Consider the following 21,341-nt stretch of genomic DNA (forward strand, 5'->3'; position numbering starts at 1 on the left):
TAATATGAATCATCATCTCTTGAGGTAAGGATACTGTCTTGCATGTGTGAGAATAACAATGTAATGTAATTTTAGAATCTGAAGGCCAGCTGGCACAACACTGAAGACGGTAGCTTCCCCGAGCAGTTAATCGTGTTAGGTAACTCATGATGCAGACTGTCGTGCTCTCTAGAGTATGTGAGCCTCTTACCTGGGTAAGTTAGAAGAAAAGCTGAATGAACTTTGAGAGCTGCAAAATATGCTGGAACTCTACTGCAGAAGATCAGCTGATAGTACTGTGCTTGTATCACTTTACCCCCCAGTGAGGTCAGAGTAGTAAAGCTATTATGTGCGGGGCTTTTTGCTTTTTTGTTAGGAAGAAGCAGGATTGCTAAGATAATGGGTGAAGGCACTGGAGCATTCATGGCAATAATTTCTAAAAGTTGGAGATAAATAGGCAGGCAAAGTTGAAGACTTATCGGGGTGGGGATATTAGCATTTTGAATACTCTCTGCACAGATGCAGTTATCATTTAATTGACTTTACCTTAGGGAACACTAGAAAATCACTACACAGCCATAAAGGAAAAGCTTTTGCAGAGTCCATAAGGGCTCTGTTTTGCTGCACAAGCAACTGAAGCTGTTACGCTAATGGAGTCGCAACAGGGAAGGAGAAAGCCTGCCTCTGATCTGCTGCTACACGAGCTCGGACACGACAACCTGTATCCTGTCCTTCCTTTACACCTATCCTCATGAGTAACTTCATTAGCTTGAATCACAGCTGTCACCTTGCTTCTCTTTTGATGCAAGGAGAGAAAGTTAGCATCTTTGTGAGGGAATGGGGCCTGTTGCCTCCAGGGGCCACTTGCCCCCAGACCAGCCCAGTCCCCACAAGCTGCCATTTAAGCCCAAGGCCCAGCTCATCACCAACAGTGTGTTGCAGAGGTTCGGTCCTTAGGTCTGTCTGCCATGCACAGCGCTCCTGGCTGGCAGTCTGGGCTTGCTCTGCTGCTCTTTCCGTGGCATTTTTAAGACAGAGGGGAATTCTGCATTCAGGGCTGCAGCAATTTGTGCTACAAATTGGATTGTAATTGCCTGCTCCCCTGAGAGGTGCATGCGATGTGCAGCATGCCCATTTACCCGCTGCACACATGGCTGGTGACAGGGCTCCCAGCTGCCATGCTGTCCCGCTTGGCAGGAAGCAGTGAGGGGAGGCAGGACTCGTGGATCAGAGGGGAGGGGGACATAGGCACCCTTCTCCTGTCTTGTCCTGTGTGTCATCTGTGGAGCCAAAGGAGCAATGTGGGAATGAGAAGATGACCAATTTGGGTTTTTCCCTAAACTTGGTTTTCAGTCTGATGTCTGGAACAAAGGGGGTTACTTTGAATTTTAAATGATTTCAGTAGAAAAAGAATTGATTGTGTAGTATTCAGTGAGGCTGCAGTTAGCCCTTGCATTTGCCATATTTTCAAAGAGCTGTCTGGAGCTGCAAAACAGTATTGTGCTTGTATGAATACAGAGTAAATTCTTAGCAGGTGCTTTACTAGATTGAGACGGGTGTTTGGTGTCTGAGCGTTGCTGGTTTCTTACCTTGCTGATTTGCTGAAATTCTCCACTCATCAGGTCTGCACAGCAGACGACACTGAAACCCCCAGTTCAATGGGAACTTTTCATACAGAATAACTGCTTGTTTTGTTTGTAGTCATTATTTTTAAATTTGCTATCTAAGCATGTTAGGGTTTTATTGGTATTATTCCTTCAGCAGCAACATCAGTTACTCCAGGCATTGTTTAAAGCTTATTTTTTTGCATTTCTTAGTGAGATTTGGCTTAAAGCAAAATCAGTAGAGGGAAAAGAATTAGTAAATCAAACCCTTCCTTTCCCTTTCGAACCTCTAATTTTTCCACCCTCAAGTAAGTACATGAAAGGAGTTTAACAACTTTAAATTGGATTCTGGAATGTCAGATGACTCTAATAGCCTTTATACACAAATAACAACAGAAGAGCTGATTATTATTTCTGGGCTCCGCGATGCACTTATGTAATCATTAATCTTGGCACTTCTTTATCTCCAGCAGATTAGGAGGCCACTGTCATTTTGAAGACTGCCATTAAGTAGACTTCGTTAGTGTTTAAATATGTGAAGCTTAACTGTAAGCTTCCTTAATGTATATGATGGAGTTATCCTGTGCACAGAGCATTCTAATAGAGCTGTTGTAATAAGTTTTAGTCGCATATTTGCTGCCGCAGAGTCTGAACTGAGGCATGTTTTAATGTAAAACAGCAGGTACACAGCATCTGAGGGCACTTCAAATGCTTTTTAAGTTGAAAGCACTAAAAGCAGCAAACAAACTTGCTGTATCTTCTACCTTTCAGTTAGTTTTGTCAGAGAGAGGCAGGAAATTAAGTGCTATGGAATGAATAAGTAATAGAGGGTTTTAATGAAGGCAATAACAGCTAATTAATTGTGGCAATGGAAGATCTTACACTAGGCCTTTTCTTTCCACACGCTTGTAAGTTTCAAAAACATTTTTATGGGCAAGTACTTTTTTTTTTTCCTTCCATCATCCGTGTCAGAAAATGAAGATGGTTTTCAAACACAGGGTAGTTTATGCAGACATGATAAGGAGATAAGAACCACAGAGCCGGGGCCAAGGCTGGGAAGATGCCATGAATGTACTTGGTAGGAGGACAGCACTGTAATGCAAGGTTTAAAGAACGTATTGAGAACTAAACTTTCCCTAGCAGGAATGTTTTTGAGAGTGTTCTGTAGACTGGTTTTATTTTGCTGTATTTTGCCTATCAAATTTCCATCTCCTCCGATAGATCCTTGACATTAATCCCTCCTGGTCTAGTTTATGGGAGCAGTTCATTGCATTTCTTTCTGTGAAGAGGGAGAGAAATGTGTGCCCAACAGCAAACAGGCAGGGCAGGCTGCCCTCCAGCAGCTTGCCTCAGTCCCTAACAGATGGGCAGTCCTGGGCCCTCCTTCATGAAAATGAAGGACCACCAAGAAACTTTCACGCAGGTCAATGAAGTACTGCTAAAAGTAGTTTCATTAATCAGAAGGGAACTCAGAGGAGCTGTGAAAAGGCAGGACAGCACGTATACACTAAAAGCAGGAGTGATGAACAGCATCCATAGTTTTTTTAAAAAAGCATTCCCATGTCAGCTAGGATAACACTGAACAGACCTCAGAAGAAGTCCTTTTTGTGAGGTTTGAGGGATTCTGGTTTGGGCTTCAGTAGGTGAGCTTCTAGTAGTCAAGTGCTGCAGAACTTCAAAGGACTTGCAGCAGTATTGACTGCTATCTGAAACCAGACAGGAGGTTTTGGAGGGAGTTAAAAATGAGCACATGCAGCTAGAAGGCTTTTTACTGCTCCGAGTTCTGAAGTTGGTTTTGGTTGTTATTGTTCATCTCTTAGATGAATCATCAGAAAATGAAAATTTAAACTAGACATTTAGAGCACACCTTTGTGAGAAACTAATGATTCCACTTGGCATACAGCATCAAAGGAAGCCTTTTTAATGACATCAAATTTGTGTATAGCCAAGAAGAAAATAAAAAATCTTAAAAATGCAAATGCAGTCTCTTCAGAATGATGGAGCTTTTCTAGTTTGGGTGAAATGTTTTTTCCTGCTATTTTTTCTTCTAGAAGTACATTCAGCTTTTGAGTGTTTTTTTCATCAAAGTACATCTCTTTTGCAAGGAAGTGGCTTCTTTACCAGCCACATTTGTTTGGTTTTAACTTAATGATACAAAATGCTATTTCTCAATACACATGCAGTGATACATCCTGCAATTTATGCAGAGGCCAAACCCTTAATAAAATTTTTGCAGCCTGGCGAAATGGCAGGACAAATGTGAATCATGACAAAATTCTTTGTTTAAAGGGATACTTCCTTTATTGGGAAGGGAATATCTTGCTGTACCTTCTAGCTGCTTTCCATATTCCATTTTCCAAACTGACTATTGCTCTCTCTGGGTCAATAACTACTGAACTGCAGTATGGCTTGGTTTTGAATAGTAAGTGTAACAGAAATCTCAGGCACTGTGATGGAAAACAGGTAGGGGTAATGCTAACCAGTGACAACCTGCCTGGGACCTCGTAGCAGCATTCAGGAATTATTGACTGATCTGAGAGCTGTGTGCATATGTGTAAAGAATGAAAATGCAACATGGCCTACAGTCAGATTGAGCCTCGTTGACCTAATGTTTCTTGAACATTTCAGGAGCCTGTCATGGTGTTAATTGAAATTGTTAGTAATTTTGACACTGTGTTGCAAGTGAAGTGAAATGCCACCCCTTTCCTCCCCCCCCCCTTACCATTGTTCCGAAAAGCTAGTAAAAGATCTTTCCTTAGTAAATGTTAGTACAATTTAGCTAGCAACTAATTAAATCTCATAATTTGTCATGCAGTATAACTATATGCCTTTTAATAGGGACTGAAATGACTGCATTCAAAGTATTGACAATTTCAGACTGTTTTGAAATCCAGGAAAAACAATCCAGGTAAAGGCTATTGTGCTGGCACGCAGCTGTGTTCGGCTGACTTGCTGAACTGTTGCCTAAAATTGGCAAGCAGTTGGTAATTTCTTCTTTGTTTTTGTACAGCACAAAAAATATTAAGATGCTACCATAGGTGAGAATCCTATAAAAAATACATACAGTGTGGACTGACGTAAACATTAACTTGCTGCTCACTGAATAAACGCAGCAGCAAATCAGAACAGAAGAAGCAGCCAGTGCTGTTAGTTACTCTGGTAATAGCTCACACCTAGGTTTCTGCTAAAATGTGTATTTTGTGTAATTTTGTCAAGAGCAGTCTTTTCTTGCTGTTCAGTTAAAACTGTAAGCTTTGTTTTTAGAAGTTTTTTAAAAAGTAAGAACATTCAGACAACTGTCAGTACTATTTCTGTAGTTTTGTGGCAATATTTACATAAGCAGCGCAAAACATTGCAGGTATTTGAAGAACAGTGTTTGTTTGGAGGGCTACTGACTGGTTTCTTGGGTCTTAAGACCAGGATGTAATAGTTGGCAGCGCACACCAGTCACCTAAGATAGCTGTATAGAGATAAAGAACGATTATCCTGATTACGTAGATAGAGAAAATGAGACAAGTACTGGTGTCCCCATTCACACAGCAAATCAGCACTAGTGTGAAGATTATAGTATCTATTTCTTGACAAGCAGTCCAGAGCACTGAATAAAATATATTACATTTCATTAAAGAGAATCACATGATTGCAGTGTCAGTGTGTTTTCTTCTGCTGTGAAAACCTGCTGTACTGCATTGCTTTACTTAACAAGGAGTATATTTAGCCTAGTCTTTAAATTAATCATGCTCCAAACCGTCTTTGTTGTAGCCAATACATCTACTGTTAATTTTCAGCCAAAGGAGAGGGGAATAAAATAGTTGTTTACTCATAAGCAACTGAGCACCAAGAAAGTGAAAAGCCAAAATATTGAGGGAAATCATGGTGTTTCATTTAATGTGGAAATAATTTCTGACCACGCTGAAATAATCAAACCGGTCTTAAAATGCTCTGGTTTGAAATGCATAGAATGTTGCACAGAAAATCTATTCTGTTCTTTCTCCATTCTTGTCCTTTCCCGTTAATTTCGGATACTAAGTCTTGTTACTTGTGTGGGGTCTAAAGAATGACTCTTGTAAAAAGGCACAAGTTGTATTCAGAGCTGGTGCTTAGGTCTTTCTTAGTTTTATCTTATCCTCAAAAGAGTTTATATCATTATTATATAATTTGCTGCTGTGTTCAACTCCTGGTTGTATTTCAGCCATCCACATGATTCCTATGTGAGCTCATGAAAGTAGTAACAAAAATGGAGCTTTCAGAACCTGCTTGATTTCACAAACTAAGATTTTAATTGTATGCCCTGTGAGGTAATGAGAGGCTTTCCAAAAAACTGGTATCCCGTGTTCCTGGACAACAGAACATGTCCAGATGGGGCAGTCCTGGTTTTTTTAAGCCACAGTGTGTCATTCACTGCTTTGACATTATATCCTGCTCTGTGGTATGGTTTCATAGTGTGCTCATAGTCCCAAGCTAGAATTATCTCTACCTGTCATTTCTTCAACAAGGGAAATCAAATGATCTAGTTTTCAAATCAAGTCTGCAAATCAGATTGCTAGTCTTTTTTCATCAAAAACAGAAGGAAAAAAATAGATCTTTCAGTTGCTTGGTGATAGAAATGTTGAGATAACAAGTTGCATTTGGGGGTCAAAAAAGGATGACAGTATTTCTGGATGGATAAAGTCAAGACTGTGGAGAGAGATAAGATTATTACACAGTACAGGAGGAAAACAAAAATCATTTGAAGTTGCACACACGAATGAGAGGGAACAGACATTCTCTGATTTCCTCTAAGAAGTTTTTAGCATGTTTGTGCTTCTACATAGTTGCAGAAGTCTTAAATTTTGCGTTGGGAACTTCCTTCTGTTTTAATTGTTCATTATAGAGGTTAAGAATATTTTGATGGTCTATTAAAGTTTTTCTCGGAGTTTTTCATTTTAATATAACATTAATAATGCAGAGATCTCACCACAACAGCTTCACAGGAATAGCTGTGCTGATTAGAGATTCTAAACTATTTTCCATAGAACCTCCTGTCATTATGTGTTCAGGTGTCTCTGTTGAAGCCCATGCTTAATGTAAGAGCAAGCTTAGGTTCTTCCATTGAAAATGTTCAAGTAAAATTTCCAAGTTTGAAGTAGAGCAATAAGCAAAAGTGTAAATGACCGGAGCATAAGAACATGAACTCTTACAGCACTGTTCTCTTTGACGTGTCCAGATCAGTAACAAAGGTTGAAAGAAATTAGATTTATTCCTAAAAGTTAGTCTTACAAGCCCCAAGGGGCTCGTGTTGTTCCATACTATTTATCATGCATCTCATTTAATACTTTCTGAAGCAGAACGTTTTTAGCATTATAGAGTGCTGCACACTATCAATTGACCTACTAAGTAGGGATCCAGCTGTGTTCAGGCCCAGAGATCTAGCCTTGGCATTGCAGCATTTCTGCCTTGTGTGTCTGAGGTGTTGCTCATACTTTACTTTTAATTAGTACTTCGGCCATGTTCGTTTCTGCTCCACCCATCACACCCACGGACTTCAAAGGATTCATACCAGTATAACCCCTCTGTTTATTTCATTTTATTATTAGCGTGATTTCCTAAGGAAACGAGGCTTGGAGAGGTTGTTGTGTTTGTCTAGTTTTCTGCCCATCACCCCAGTCTTCCTCATTTCCAAAACAACTTTGAACCTCTGGTAAGCTGGAGAGAATTGGCAATCCCAAAGAAGTGCTCCTGCAAGTTTTATGACAGTTGAAGAAAGATAGCCTAGTAATACTCCCCTGAGAGAAGCTGTACAGCTGAGAAAGCCACTGTGATTTTAACCTTACTAGACACTAGAAAATCCAACCGTGAGACACAGATTGCTAGGATAGCAGGTTTTTTAATTTCTTCACAGCAATGACTTATTACTAGCTACACCACCATAATATCCAGCAGTCCTGCTCATAGCCAAAATGCCATTACATGGAGGATTACACATACACATAGAATAAACAGACCTTGCATGCAAGGAACAGACAAAAAAAAAAAAAAATAAATAGAGCTTGTCTCCATCAGCTATTGATCAAAACAATGTGTTCTAAAAGTGCCTCAGACATCTACCAACCAGATGTCAGCCTTAGAAGTACACAGGCTTTAAATATTTTAATATATATGAGTGGACAGATGGTCACTTAGCATAACGTATTAATGGAATGGGCAGAGCTGTGCTGCCACTAGCTTTTACTTTAGTGGAACTGCAGTGTTTGTAAGCTGCAGGTGTTCAGAGGCAAGTAATTTGCAGCCAGCTCAAATTACTTAGGGTACATGACAGAGCAAATTATTTAGGTAATGAAGCTGAAAATGCAGGAAGATTAGAATATTATATAGTAAAATCATTCCTTGTTAATTCAGTTTGTGATCAGATATTATGTTGCTTTAAATACCACATTACATGCAGTACCCTTGTTTGAGTCAATGAATATGTATGAATATGTCAGTGAATATGTATGCCTCCTAATTTAATCAATATACTTACAAACAGCACTAGCAATGTCGTCTGGCACAGACTGCATCTCTTTAGAAGCAAGTTAGCCCAATTTGTGTATGTATCCTATTTTGTTCAAAGCCCTTCTGAATTAGCTGCAAAATTCTGCATGCCCTCTGAAGCAGAGATGGTAAGCCACATTCAGGAAAGGCAATTTAAATTTTCTTGAAGCAAAAGACGGGATAACTACTCAAGCAGTACCTCAAGACTCAGGAGATCCCACCTCCTGTCCTGGCTGCAGGCCACATCTAGCCTTGAGCAAAATGTTCGGTTCAGCCAGCAATTCCAATCATGGTGCTTTCACCATCTGAGAAGGATGCTCAGTGCCCAAACATGCAGCTTCTAAGAATTAAAGTCCAGTCTGACAGACTAACTTAACTGAGTGATAAAAGAGGGTATGCACCTGGAATTTCTTCATGTTGTATCTGGAGAGCTGAAAGGTGGAAGCCAACAAGGGGCACTCTTACCTAAACATGTCAGTGCACAGAGTGATTGGCCCTGTATGTACTGCAGTATGGGAAAAGGAGCACTGCCTACATGAATTTTCCTTCCAGAAAATGCTGTTTTTAACTCCGAAAACAGAAGCGGAATTAGTAAGAGGCAGTAGAATGCACCTAACTTTCACATTCTAAAAGTTAGGCTTGTAATTTAGTTATCAGTAAATTACTTCTGGTGATTGAAGAGGAGGCATCTCAACTTAAGGGGTTAATTTCCCTTCTCCTGTATGAGATGAATCATGCCCCTTCTCTTGCTTTCTCTATCTTGCTTCCTCCCATTCTTTTTCTTTCTCCCTTCCTCATGACTCTAGCAGCAGCCAACACAATGACGTGAGCTAATTACCTGACCTTCAAGATAGCTCAGGTCAGCTAGGTGAATCTCACCTGACATGAAAGAATGGGACGAATTTTTGCTTGCACTGAAGAGTCTTTCCCAGGAAATCAAACCTGAGGTTTCATACTTGTTCCAAAGTGGAAAATATAACATGATCTGTGTGAACTTACAGTTTTAAAATAACACTGGGAAAATATGAGGAGGAATTTTAAATATATATATATATATAAATTCCTAGACAAATATTTCACCAGAAACAAACATACCGTTCAGACACCTTAATTAGGTGTCTGAAAAGTGTTTTCCTCCGAGTGAACTGATAATATGTTTTCCTGTGTTGAGGCTCAGTGTGTTTCTACTTAAATGTCAGAATTGGGGACAAAGATGCTCCTTGCTTTACCTGGCTGTACAGTGCCCTGTCCTGACTGAAGTCTGCCCAACTAGTCAGAAAGAAAGGAACTGTTACAGTGAACTCATACAGAACATTTCCTTGTCAGTGCAGAATTAGTTTTCCTGCTATTGCTCAAACCAGAGAAACAACAAAGCAGCATTTCATGATGTGATAATTAGTAAAAAGGGAGAGGCTATCTGGAGGGGCTGGTTGGGGATAGACTGAAAATGGCAGGCAAGCTCAGGGAAGGGAAAGAAGTGAAGCTGGAGTAGGAAGGAATAAGGGAAATTCTTCTGTTACAGACGTCAACAAAAGATGTTGTTTAGTTTTCCCTCTGGTTGTCTGGTAGGCATGGTCACTAGGAATTAGGTGGAGATAATCATGTAATTTAAGCATACCAGAGCTACTTAAGAAAATTGCCAGGTAAAGACACAATGGATGAAGGAAGAATAGTTCAGTGGACAAAACATTTTTTCCCTTGCAGTGCTTGGACTCAAGTTACTGTTTTGTCTGATAATGACCAGACCAAAGAGTCTGCACTCAGTTTTCCTGCTGTAAAATGCAGGCACACAGTATCACAGCAGAAGGGGGATGTATTTCTTGGAGACTGCCGGACGTGTCCATGATATTAAAATCACATACATGGAGAGGTCTTAATGGATGTCAGATTCCTTTTACTGTAAGACTAGTTTGCCTGGTGTTTGACATGAGTTATAGCAATTACTACCTCTGATACTCAACTGCCTTTGGCCCTTATCGGGGCTACCTGTTTCCCTCAGAAGCTATTTCTCTAGCAATTTGTTCAGTGCTTGAGGTTGGTCTTTGTGCTTAAGTTTGTATTAGTTGCTCTTGTTTGGGCTTTTCTTCCTATTCATTACTGCCTTTGGCAGAGGACATCACTGGGAGTATTGTGGAGCACTGTTATTTCAGGGTGTGAAAGATTCTCAGGCCTTTAATCTAGAAATACAAATGACATCTGTCACCTGGGTATCTTAGCGGTTTCTAAGCAACCACAAGAGTTTATTTTTTTCTGACGTATTTGATATTTAAGAAATAATTTGGTCATGCATGAACCAGAAACAGCCTGGGCACCACCTCTGGAGACAGAAATTGTAAACTGTAATTTAGGCTAATTCTAGTCTAAAACATGAATTATAGTATTTTATACAATCTTGGAAAACATACTGTATAAATATAGGTAAGCACAGAACAGGTACAATTAATTTGAACTCGGCAGGAAGCTCTAAGTAACTCAGGGAATGTGAGAAACCAAGTTGGAACATATTCTTGACATGTAAAAATATTTCCCACCTGCCTTGTTTGCATAAGAACAAGGTTTTAGCAAGTACATATTTGCATGTCAAAGTTATAAGTGGGGAAAATATTTTCACCCTCATAAGAAAAATGCATAATCTTGGCACAGGCAATTTGCATTTAGTAAGTTTAAAGTATCTAAGTCCTTTCATGCTATATGGAAAGTGTACGAACTTGTGACAGAGATTCCATTTCAATGAGCTGATTTGCAAAGGCAGCCACGTAGAGCAGTAATTGATCTGATGTCTTTCCATGCATTAATTTGTAATACAATTGGTTGTGGCAGTCCCAAGTAATTTATGCTTCTGAGTTTCATCCCACTGTTCTGTACCTCGAAGTGAAACATTAAGTTGTAGTTGTAAATGCTGTGTGCACCTTGAAGGTGCAGTAAGCTCTAGGAAATTTGGAATTCTAAAATGATTCTGGACTTCGTGTCGCTGCTCATATGGCCAGTGGTCAGCACATACTGACAGAGATGGAGACTGTGAATCTGTGTAGATTCTCTTCCAACAATAACACACCCTGGCAAATGCATTTGGGACTAATTATTGCACCTTTTAGACTATTAGTGAGCTAGCTTTAGGCCATGACTTTGAAGGCATGTTACATTCCTTCAGAAATACTCTGCAAATCTCCTGTTGCTTAAGAGATGGAGATTGCATAGACAGGCTTCATGGATGATTTAGCTAATATGCTGGAGATTGTAGATAAACAAGATCCAATTATATCATACCTCTTCATAATAAGGCAGTAATTATGGATATAAAAGCGAATTGTGAACAAATATATTACCATGTAGCTGTCCAGATGAGCTTTATCACTATTACGCTGTCAGTGGAGTTGGAAAAGGCCAGAGATTTCCTGTAGCAGAGTAGAAAACCAATCAGAGATTGAATAGGCATAACTGCGAATCAACAGATCTCTTCCAGAGTCTACCCATGGGATTTCTCTTTGAATCTGAACTTTACATTGCACAAATTTTGAACTTCAGTGAATTTCAGTCTGTTATTCAATTTGGTAATGTGACGTTGATGTTAAGTGAGGGAAGAGGAGTTATACTCCCCTTTCTGCTCATAAGATCTGTTTGTAAACAGATGATGCACTACTAATGATTAATGCATGGAACAAATGAATAAAATAACTTTTTTTTCACCCTTTTATTATTTCACTTCCTGCTTCATGCTGTTTAATGTGTTAGCTGATAGCAAGGTGAAATGAAAACACTTTTTGGAGGACTGCAAGGCAGAGGTATTTGTTTACTTAAGTATCCTAAACAGACATTTTAATCTCAGCCTTTTGTTTTGTCACTGCAAGGAGGGTGTGGGATTCAATGTCAAGAATGCAAAAATCTTTATGATGGAAGCAGATGTGAGTGGAGTGGGGTCTTGTACTACAAAAATATTTTGAAAGCTGCTGATGTGAAAATACCAGGCAAACAACACCGTAGTCCCTTAGCTGTTGGGTACTGCTTTCCTCAGCAGAGCATTTCAGATGCTATTAGGTTCTTAGGAACAAATGGGTTTCTTCTACTCAGGTAATCTGTTCACTGCATTCGATACAGTCTGGAGAATATTCTGAAGTAGTGTTGTAGCACAGTCAGTGCTGTGCAGTCAACTGAGGGTGCGTTTTGGCCTGACCTGGAGCTATGGTGTTGTGCTGCAGTGAAGTGAAGCACAGAGAAGTACTAGGAGATTATTCTTGTTATAATAAGATGATTCTTGTTAACAACAAGCAGTTGGTTAGGGATTTAATGGCATGTAAAATACAGTGTTTCAAAGAGTGGACATGACTTTCTGAATGCCTTGTTGAGAGTACAGCAAGGCTAAGCGAATGCATTATCTTAGATGTGATTTTATGTGTTGTCACAGTCTGGATAACCATAAACTGGATGAAATAAAGGCTCTCTGAGGCAATCAAGCATCTTGAGAATGGATTTCAGTTCCTCGCAGGAGATTAACTGCACTTCTGATGTTTAATAAATCACACAGTGAGAAACATAGCTAGAGTTGTGTTTGTATTCCCTTTCAGTGTAATCTGGTTCAGGAAAATTAATGTAGCCCAACCCAACACAGTTGCAAGACACAAAGTGCATTCTTAGGATTCTGTTATCTACATGGTATGTATGTTTGTGAGAGCACATGCAAGCATAGGTAAAATGTTGACTGTTGGTCTTTGATATTAGAAACTACCTTGGTATGATGCTATGTAAAAGACACTTGGCTTGCAAAATAACTTCAGTGATACGCGGAAAAAGCAGCTGAAGAGATATTCCTGAGGAGTTGTGATTTAGGCATACATACAGAGAGTTTTGTCACACAGTAAACCGAATTACGTATGCTATATTACGTAGCATATCACATATGCTACGTATATATATGAAATCTAGAAAAAAATAAAAATCAGAGCTTTCCTATCATGTCTTCCTATGGCGTTTTCAAGACTAAGTCATCTCATTTGTTTTCTGTGTTTCGAATAGAATACTGCTGTATTTTCTGCTGTATTTTCACCCCCATTTGTTCTGTGGAATCTAATATACAAATGCATACTGATTATTCAGTGTAGCTATTTGAATTTTGGAATTCTTGTGTAAAATACGGTTACTATTTACCATGGTGCTTCTCTTTTGTGTTGGCCAGTCATGTGAGCTGGATGGCATGATCAAGACTTCTCTGGTAAAGAAGTTACATTCATTTTCAGGCAGGGCAAACTTGAAAGTTACCTGCTACAGCCAGAGTTAAGACTGGAAGAAACCATTCCAGTGTCTTCCTAGCTCTTCGGCCAAATTGTGAACTCTCCGAGTCTTTTTGGCTTTGAAATGCTGATTCCAGCCTTCTTGTGGGTTCTTAAACACCTTCTCAAATGACCCATTTTAATAACCCAAAAGCTATTATATAATGAGCAGCCATAATTTAGTCCAAAGCTCTAGGGGACCCTCGGAGTTCAGCAATGAATAGTTAATGCAGTATAATGTTTAGCAGGTTATTAGTTTTCACTGTACAAATGCTGATCAGGGAATGCTTTTATAAGGTGTTTAAAAGAAAATGTAATTAACTGGTTGTGTGCTTCTGTTGCAGCTCAAATTGAAATTATTCCATGCAAGATCTGTGGAGACAAATCATCAGGAATCCATTATGGTGTCATTACATGTGAAGGCTGCAAGGTAAGGGTCTAAAAAAATACGTTTTGAAACAGTGTTTGGCCTTTGAATAGTGATTATTTTCCTTCCTTTTCTAAAGAGCAACTATTACTTGGAAGTTGAATCAGTAGATTTCGTTTCAAAGAATATGAAATCAATTGGTGAGTCTGAAGTACTGTTTTCATTTGGGTTATTAAGAGGCATTTTTGTGACACACCTTCTCCCCACAGACAGGTTTAAAAAATCATGCAGTTTTGCTGCATGTGCTCTAAACTGTCTCTCTATGAAGAAGCAGTAAAAGCTGAAGAAGCATAAAAAGATGAACCACTTCTAGCATATCTGTTCTGCAGATGCAATTGAGAGGGAGTTGTGGTTTTCTTGATTCTCCCTCTCCATTTTTTTGCTTTGTAAATTGCTGCGTATCTGTGTTGAAATAGCTATGGTGAGAGCTTTCTGACTTCTTGGTTTTCTTCTGCAACCTGCTACAGTTAAAAACCTATTCTGTTTTGCATGGAAGATGTTGTGCAAATTCCACTTGCTACAGGTGTTAAACATGTATGTTCAAAGCACTGTGAGCAGTGCTTATTTCTTGCAGCGTAACTCGTTGTCGTGTTAAGGTTTAAGATTTTTTTTTTTTTCTGGATTTGTACCTTTAGAAGCTCTAGTGAAAAAGGATTACATTAGAAGCACATATGTTTTGTTTAGATTGTCCCTCACAACCAAGAACTGTATCAGACAATGCTTGCATTAGTCCAGAGTGCTGTGAAGCCAATCATTGCTTTTTGTTACTAGTACAGAGTTACAGCACTAGCTTGGGAATGACAGTTTGTACAGCTGTGCTGTAGCTTGCTGCTTTCTTTATGCAAGTATGTGTAGGAGTCCCATGCTGATAGGTTTTCTACTAATAATCTACATTTCAGAAATTATGGTAGGTTTTAGTATGCTCTCCTGACATGCTTGATATTACCTTTAATCTTCAAAGAAGTTAATTCCTTGCTTTCACACTATAGCAATTTCTTTTTTCTTTTTTTTTTCATGGAAGATTTTAATGTTTTCATTCTCAGATTCTCTCAATCTCGTGGAAGTATTGGTAAAAAGGAAGAAAAAATGCCCAGTGTTAAAATGATCCAGGACTGCACACCATGCCTTTTTGACAGCTATTGCTATGGAAAAAATTAGGAAATCCACTAAAAGTGCATTTGATAATAAAGTTTCTTGCAGTTAGCTCAACATCATTTATTACACATCAACTTTGCAAAGTGGCAGACATTTACAGGGGCAGTTGAGCTGTATGAATAGAAGACCTTGAAGTTACATTCAGTGTTCAAGACCCTTTAATCTTTAAATGGTCTGGACCAGTATACCTGAAAGACTGCCTCAGGATCCCTGATGGGCGTCGCTGTCAACAGACTGAGGTTAGCATAATGCTAACACTCGTCTGTGCAGAAAACAGGGCTTTCTCAACATGGCTTGTTGCAGAACAGGAACAGACTGCTGAAGGGAAGAAAAGTTGCCAACTGTATTATCTTTTGCTTCATCTTAATGCATGTCTTTGGCATTGCCTTCTCTTAAGCCCTGTGTGTGAGAAAAGCCCCCAACAAAAGCAGCAGGATGACCACAAGCAGCACGAACCATATTCACAGTCATGTTGGTTAGCGTGTAAATGGCAAGAGCTTAGCACTGCAGCTTTGAGAGAAGTATCTAGTGAGAATTTCTCCATCAGAGTGGTTTCCCAGGAATAATGCAAACATGAGTTATCAGAAGAGTCTTTTTTGTGCCTCGCAACAGCCAGAACAAGAGATGCTAGCTGGTAGTGAGAAATGCACGTGCAATTCCTTACATATTAGAACAAACAGTATTCCTTCAAACTCCGTATAAATTGAGCTCTCTGGAGGTCTGTGCAGCCCTCCGTTTGTTCCTGAATGATCAGCTAGTGTGAAGGGGCAGAAGGGAGGACAAACAAGCAAGTCTGCTCAGCTGAACTGAAGCACATTGGAACCTACTCGAACTTTGAAAGCAGTGTATGTGTGGATAAACAAGACAGAATGAAGTTAGGCATTTTCGCCTTCTCTTGCAGCAGCAGAATAGCCATACAATTTCAAGCAGCATTTCAAAGCCAATGGATATGAACTTAGTTATTTCCCTTCTAGAAGGCAAATAAATCTGAAGCTCACTATTCTATGCTGCCAGATCCTGGAAGTAGTGAAAGATAAGAGAGCTCTAGTGGGGACAAGTGACAGGAAGAGTTTACAAGATAGTGGTCAAAAGCATTTAAAATAGCCTAGTGTAGCAGATGGATTTTGTTTGTGCTAGGCACTTCCACAGTAATGTCAACAAAGTCTCACCCAACAGAACTATTTTGGCTGGTGAAAAAGTTGGCATAACTTGGCTTCTGCCAAATGAGCCAGGTGTTTATTGGTCTGGAGTTTTTTGTTTTGTTTTTGTTGTTGGTTTTTTGTGTTGTTTTTTTCCCCCTGAAGTGCATTTCCCAGGTTTGCTGTGGCTATGATCGCTGCAGGTTTGAGCATGCTTACAATTGCTCTTCATGTTACGTTAAACCTTCTTTCATAAAAACTGCTTTGTTATGAAGAGCTGGTTCCCAGCCCTACACTGATTCCTGGAGCCAGTCTGGGTCTATCCACTGATATCCTTCCTCAGTGAATAGATCCAGAGAAGTCAGTGAGGTTCTGCACAGATGTACAAACCTATCCGTGTGCATCAGATTGCAGGATCAGGGCCTTAATCATCACAAGGGAACAGCTGTGCTGCTGCCCTCTCAAGCCAGGCCTGTCAGGGATGACCTACAGGCAGCAAAGCAGCAGCAAGGTGGAATTTTTTCAGCTCCCTTACTGTTTTTCATTCCCTTTCAGTGTGAATGTTAATGTTTGTTAATAGCAAACTTAACTTATATACTACTGTTTAAATACTAATAACTATCAGCAACATAATTTATTTAAAATATAAAGCTTTAGTTGCAAAGATTTACTTTGCAAACTTAATCTGTGTCATGTATGGAATCACAGAAAAGCTCTGGTTAAAGTGATTTCTGCTGATCCTGTTTATTGTCCTGCAACATTTTAGCCCTTCTATTTCGTATAACAAAGTTTTCAAAGCAGTTTTTCTTGCTATATTTCATTTTATGTACTAGAGTTGAAGACTTTTATTGAAGTCAATTAGTGTTTTTTGGGAAGTTTTAATTTCCTACCTTGCTATGAGATTACTGGCTGTTTTTATGATGTTATTGGCTGTGTTTTACACAGATGTCACTGAGTACTCCTAACCAATCAATCTATTTCTCTGATTTGAATCTGCATTAAAAATAATAATAATAACATCCCCATCCCTTTTTCTCCCCTAACTGAAAAATGAAGTTTGTAGCCAAGCTCTGTTTTATACTTGAGCTAAGAGGGCTCCTGTGGAGGGCTTATTATAAATAAAGAAAATTTTGAAAGACTTTTTTCTATCTGACCATTGCTGATATCCAATATGTGTCGCACGATGGAGATGGAAGAGAAGTCATTTAAGACCTAACTTAGAAGCACAGATGAAGAATGCCTCCCTGTTGCATAGCTCAGAAATAACAGTTTATTCCCATATTTAATATTGAAAATAGTAGTACTGTAGTAGCATTACTAAAAAACTAAAATCTGTATGGAGCGCTTGTTCAGCTGTTGTAGGAACTCACTAACGTTTTTTTGCTCTGTGTTAAGCACTATGGTGAGAGAAGAGACTGGTCTGTATAGAGTCATGCTCATTTATCACGCTTAAAGGTTCTGTTCATTGTTTTCTGCTTCATGTTGGCCTATTGACTTGTTATCGGATTAATTGATTTATTTATTTAAGTTCTGTCCTCTGGCCATTAACTGTGCATAGTCCCTCCCTTCTGCTCCCTCGCCCCCCGGCAGTAGATATTGTGTGACACGTTGCGAAGAATTAGACAGAACTGAAACAGTTCTACAGATCAGTAAATGCATCTTTCTTTAAAATTAGTTCAGTTTTTTTTAAGAGAGCCATCAACAGCATCTTTGACGCTACAAGGAGAAATTGATGTCAGAAAACACTTGAATGTTTCAAAGGGCATAGCAGAGCATTTACTTTGAAACAAATATTTTGTCAGTGAATTGTCTTCAAAGTTGCAGATGCACTTTACTTGATTTTTCTGTCAACGGTGATAGTTCATGCTCAAATGACCCCCAGTTGTATTAGTATGACACCTCTCTTTATTGAAGTGCCTGCAGTTGATCTCAAAACCATCCATGCAGGGCACTACTGAGCATTTCTCTTATTTTCAAAGATTTATAACTCCTAGCTTCTGTCTCCTGTATGTCTTTAGACATCAAGTGGTGGTGTTCATTACAAATGCAAGGGTCGTCCCTATTTGTTACTTCAGAAAACAATACTTGGTATCATTTCCCATCTGCATTTCTTTTTTCCATTGAGACATTCACTTTGTGTAGTAGTTGATCTTTCGTTACTGAACACAGTGTCACAGTGCTGTTGTAAACATGCACCTCTAATTCATGCTGTCGAAATATTTAAATTTTTTGCCTAACCAACTTCAAGTAAAACGTCTCAGAAAATTCATCAGCTATGTTACAAAAAGGGCTCGTAAGCTTTTTTATAACCTGATAAAGACAAAATCTATTTCCTGGGTGTATTATGCAGTTAAAACTGAATGTTTTTCTGTTTTCAGCGGTGCTATAACTTGGTTAGCAAATACTTTATTAACAATTCATTTAAAAGTGTTTTCACAGTATTCTGTTCCCCTGTAACTAAAATCATGTTTGTTGCCATAAAAGGGTTAAAATCCACTCTGAATATTTACATTTCTTACATTTGAAAGTATATTTTTCTGATGCTTCTTTGAAGAAAATTGAATGTAGTTTGCCATAGAAAAACGAACCCTCCCAACTAATTGTTAATTGCTCAGAATATTGCAAAACTTAATGATACGTGGAAGACTTTAAGTATTAGCCATAAATCATGGGATTATGAATAAGTCTTTTTTGTCACAGGCTTGCTTACAGTCATTCCAAAACGTCTGCCATTAGGATGCAGCAAGGCAGCTGTCAGCTGTTTTCTTGTAATTAAACAGCCAATGAGCAGCTAATTAAGACATATGTGTACACAGAAATGGAAGTGGGTATTTTAATGAACTGTAGGAATCAATTCATTAAATGAAAATTTGTCAAAAGACCAAACATGAGATCAGCATTTCAACCCGTGTTGCAGTGGAGAGGGAGTCTGTGTGGTGAGATTTGTGACATCAGAGAATCACAACAGGATTTTTTCCCTTGGAAGCAGGAAGCTTAGACACAGACGTCGGTAGCACAGAGCCATTGAACAGTAAAGCTACTGGAACTATTAATAGACTGTGAAAACTGCTATTTACATTTCAAAGTTCTTTTTTAACAAGTTGTTATTCAAACTGACTTGCAGATGAAAAGTTCTTGTGCCCTTTTTTTCCAAACTTGATTTTTTGGCAGCGTATGAAAAACCATATATTGTTTTGTACATAAATAGGAGTCTGAAATGTAGAGATGGCTTGTAATCTGCTCTTCACTTCTTCTGGCACTCTGTTAATACAGCAACATAAAAAGGGAGATGGGCAAAGCTCAATGACGCCTCATCAAAATCAGCTGCCTCTTCATCCTGACATCAGAAGGCGGCAGGGCTCCACACACTCACAAACACACTGATACCAGGGACCTTGGCTCAGCCCGTGCCATCAGTCAGAGAGCTGTGTAACGTGGTGACATCTTTTAGTGCAGGAACAGTTTTGTTGGTCTGTTTGATCAAGAGGGGTCCGATCTGCCTGTGGCCCATTATGCAATCGGATGAATGTCAAATGATGGTTGTTATAAACATGCATGCAATTAAGAGTATGTGGCTCTGGCTGGTTTGCATAATGATTGAATGTATACACGTGTACCACACATGCATACACCTCCTCCTTCCTGATGGAAAAATTATAGCTAGCTCTGTGCCTCTGGCAAAGGGGAAAAAATAGCACAACAACACAGTACAGTGTCTCTCCTTCTCCTAATAGAAGAAAAAAAAGCAACTAGGAGGGAAATTGTATTTACTCACTAAAGGCACCTGTAAGAAGGGGCTTCGCCACATATTTTCAGAAATACCAAGGACCACCAAAAGGTTAGAAAAATCACAGGTAAATGTCAACAACATTGAAAATTTTTTGTGATTAAAAGTCTTCATTTGAATGAAGTTTAACCTTACTGTTACTGCCATCCCAAATCTCACAATATTTCTGAGCTCTACAAGAGTTCAGATTCACTTCTAGGATTTGAGGCAAGCTTTTTCTGCTTTAGGTACTACTGATGTTTTCAGCGTGCCCACTAATATTGCATGGTTTGTCTTTAAAAGCACTTGTCTACATCTCTGATTTGTGAAGTTGAAGAGTTTTTAAAGGCCCCAGTTTCAGGCAGTTCTGCTCTACTGAAAACTCAGCTTCGAGCTGTAACTTAGCTGATATATTGTACACTAAAATGTATTGAGCAGCTATGTCTCTAGGGAAAATCTGGAAGAAGCAAAAAGCTCAGTATTTTCTCCATTATAATACTAAAAATAATCCTGTTTGACAGGAATATTCTTAATAGAGAGAAATAGGCCTAATTGGCAATACAGACACAGTACAGGTCCCAGTAAAAAGAAAATGGAGAGATAGTTGAGGTTATTGGGCCAGTTTCAGCTTAGATATTGATAAAGCTGACTTACAGGATCTCAGCGGTGGCAGACAATGTAATACAGTCATTCATCAATGAGCACGTCATTCAGGGCAACTGATGGAGTGTTGAGAGAACTGAATATCTTAAGGGACTGATAATGCAGAGATGCAGAACCTTGATCAGTAAATCATCGCTCATGCTGATACCTAATCCTGTTTTTCCAGTGAATCGCATTGTCCTTGCATGCACTGGAGTGACAGGCTCCACTAAGGATGTGAACAAAACTGAAAATTAAGCTGTCTACTTATCTAAGACCTGGTTCCTCCAGAGGGATCAGTCATGTCGGAATGATACCTAGAAATTTCCTTGGTATTTTAGGTTTTCTTTAAGGTGAAATGCACTAGGAGCTCAGTATGTGCACTGCTCACAGTTGAAGTGACTTACCACCTCCCTATTGACAAACATTAGCTGAAGATCAGATAGAAACCAAGACCTTTTTTTTATACTTCACCTTTGACCATTAAAGCTTAACCGATGGAGATTTTTTTCCCTCCTCAAAATATGGAGCATATGGCTTTAAGTCAGCATTTTGTCATTCTCCTGTCTGCAGGAAATTTGCTAGGTAGCCTCTTACTTGTCATGCGAAGTCCTTCTTGTTTATTTCACCAAGTGTCTGGACAGAGTGTGCATGTGCTGAGGGACTCCAGAATATGGTCTTTAAATAAACAGAAGATTGGTAAAAGTCCAACTTTAATTAAAGGGTGCCTGGCCTTTCTGAGAAGGTATTTTCTTTGCAGCAGTGTTAATTAATCCATTATGTGGCAACATAAAACTAAAACACTGTGCTCACTGATCTCAGATGCCTCTTTAGAATGACTACACCTTCTCA

The 21,341-nt window shown here is 39.1% G+C and overlaps 1 protein-coding gene across 5 annotated transcripts in view; it reads left to right on the plus strand.

Annotated features, from left to right (window-relative positions):
- Positions 1 to 21,341, plus strand: part of RORA (RAR related orphan receptor A) — a 351,059-nt gene that overhangs the window by 307,487 nt on the left and 22,231 nt on the right. For all 5 annotated transcript variants that reach the window (XM_085234217.1, XM_085234214.1, XM_085234218.1 and 2 more), the window contains one exon: positions 13,705 to 13,790. In XM_085234217.1, coding sequence (XP_085090343.1) covers positions 13,705 to 13,790 — 86 coding nt within the window. The remainder of the gene's footprint in view (positions 1 to 13,704; positions 13,791 to 21,341) is intronic.

The sequence above is a fragment of the Meleagris gallopavo genome, chromosome 12 (genome assembly GCF_905368555.1).
Source record: "Meleagris gallopavo chromosome 12, MGAL_WU_HG_1.1, whole genome shotgun sequence".
Taxonomy (NCBI): Eukaryota; Metazoa; Chordata; class Aves; order Galliformes; family Phasianidae; genus Meleagris; species Meleagris gallopavo.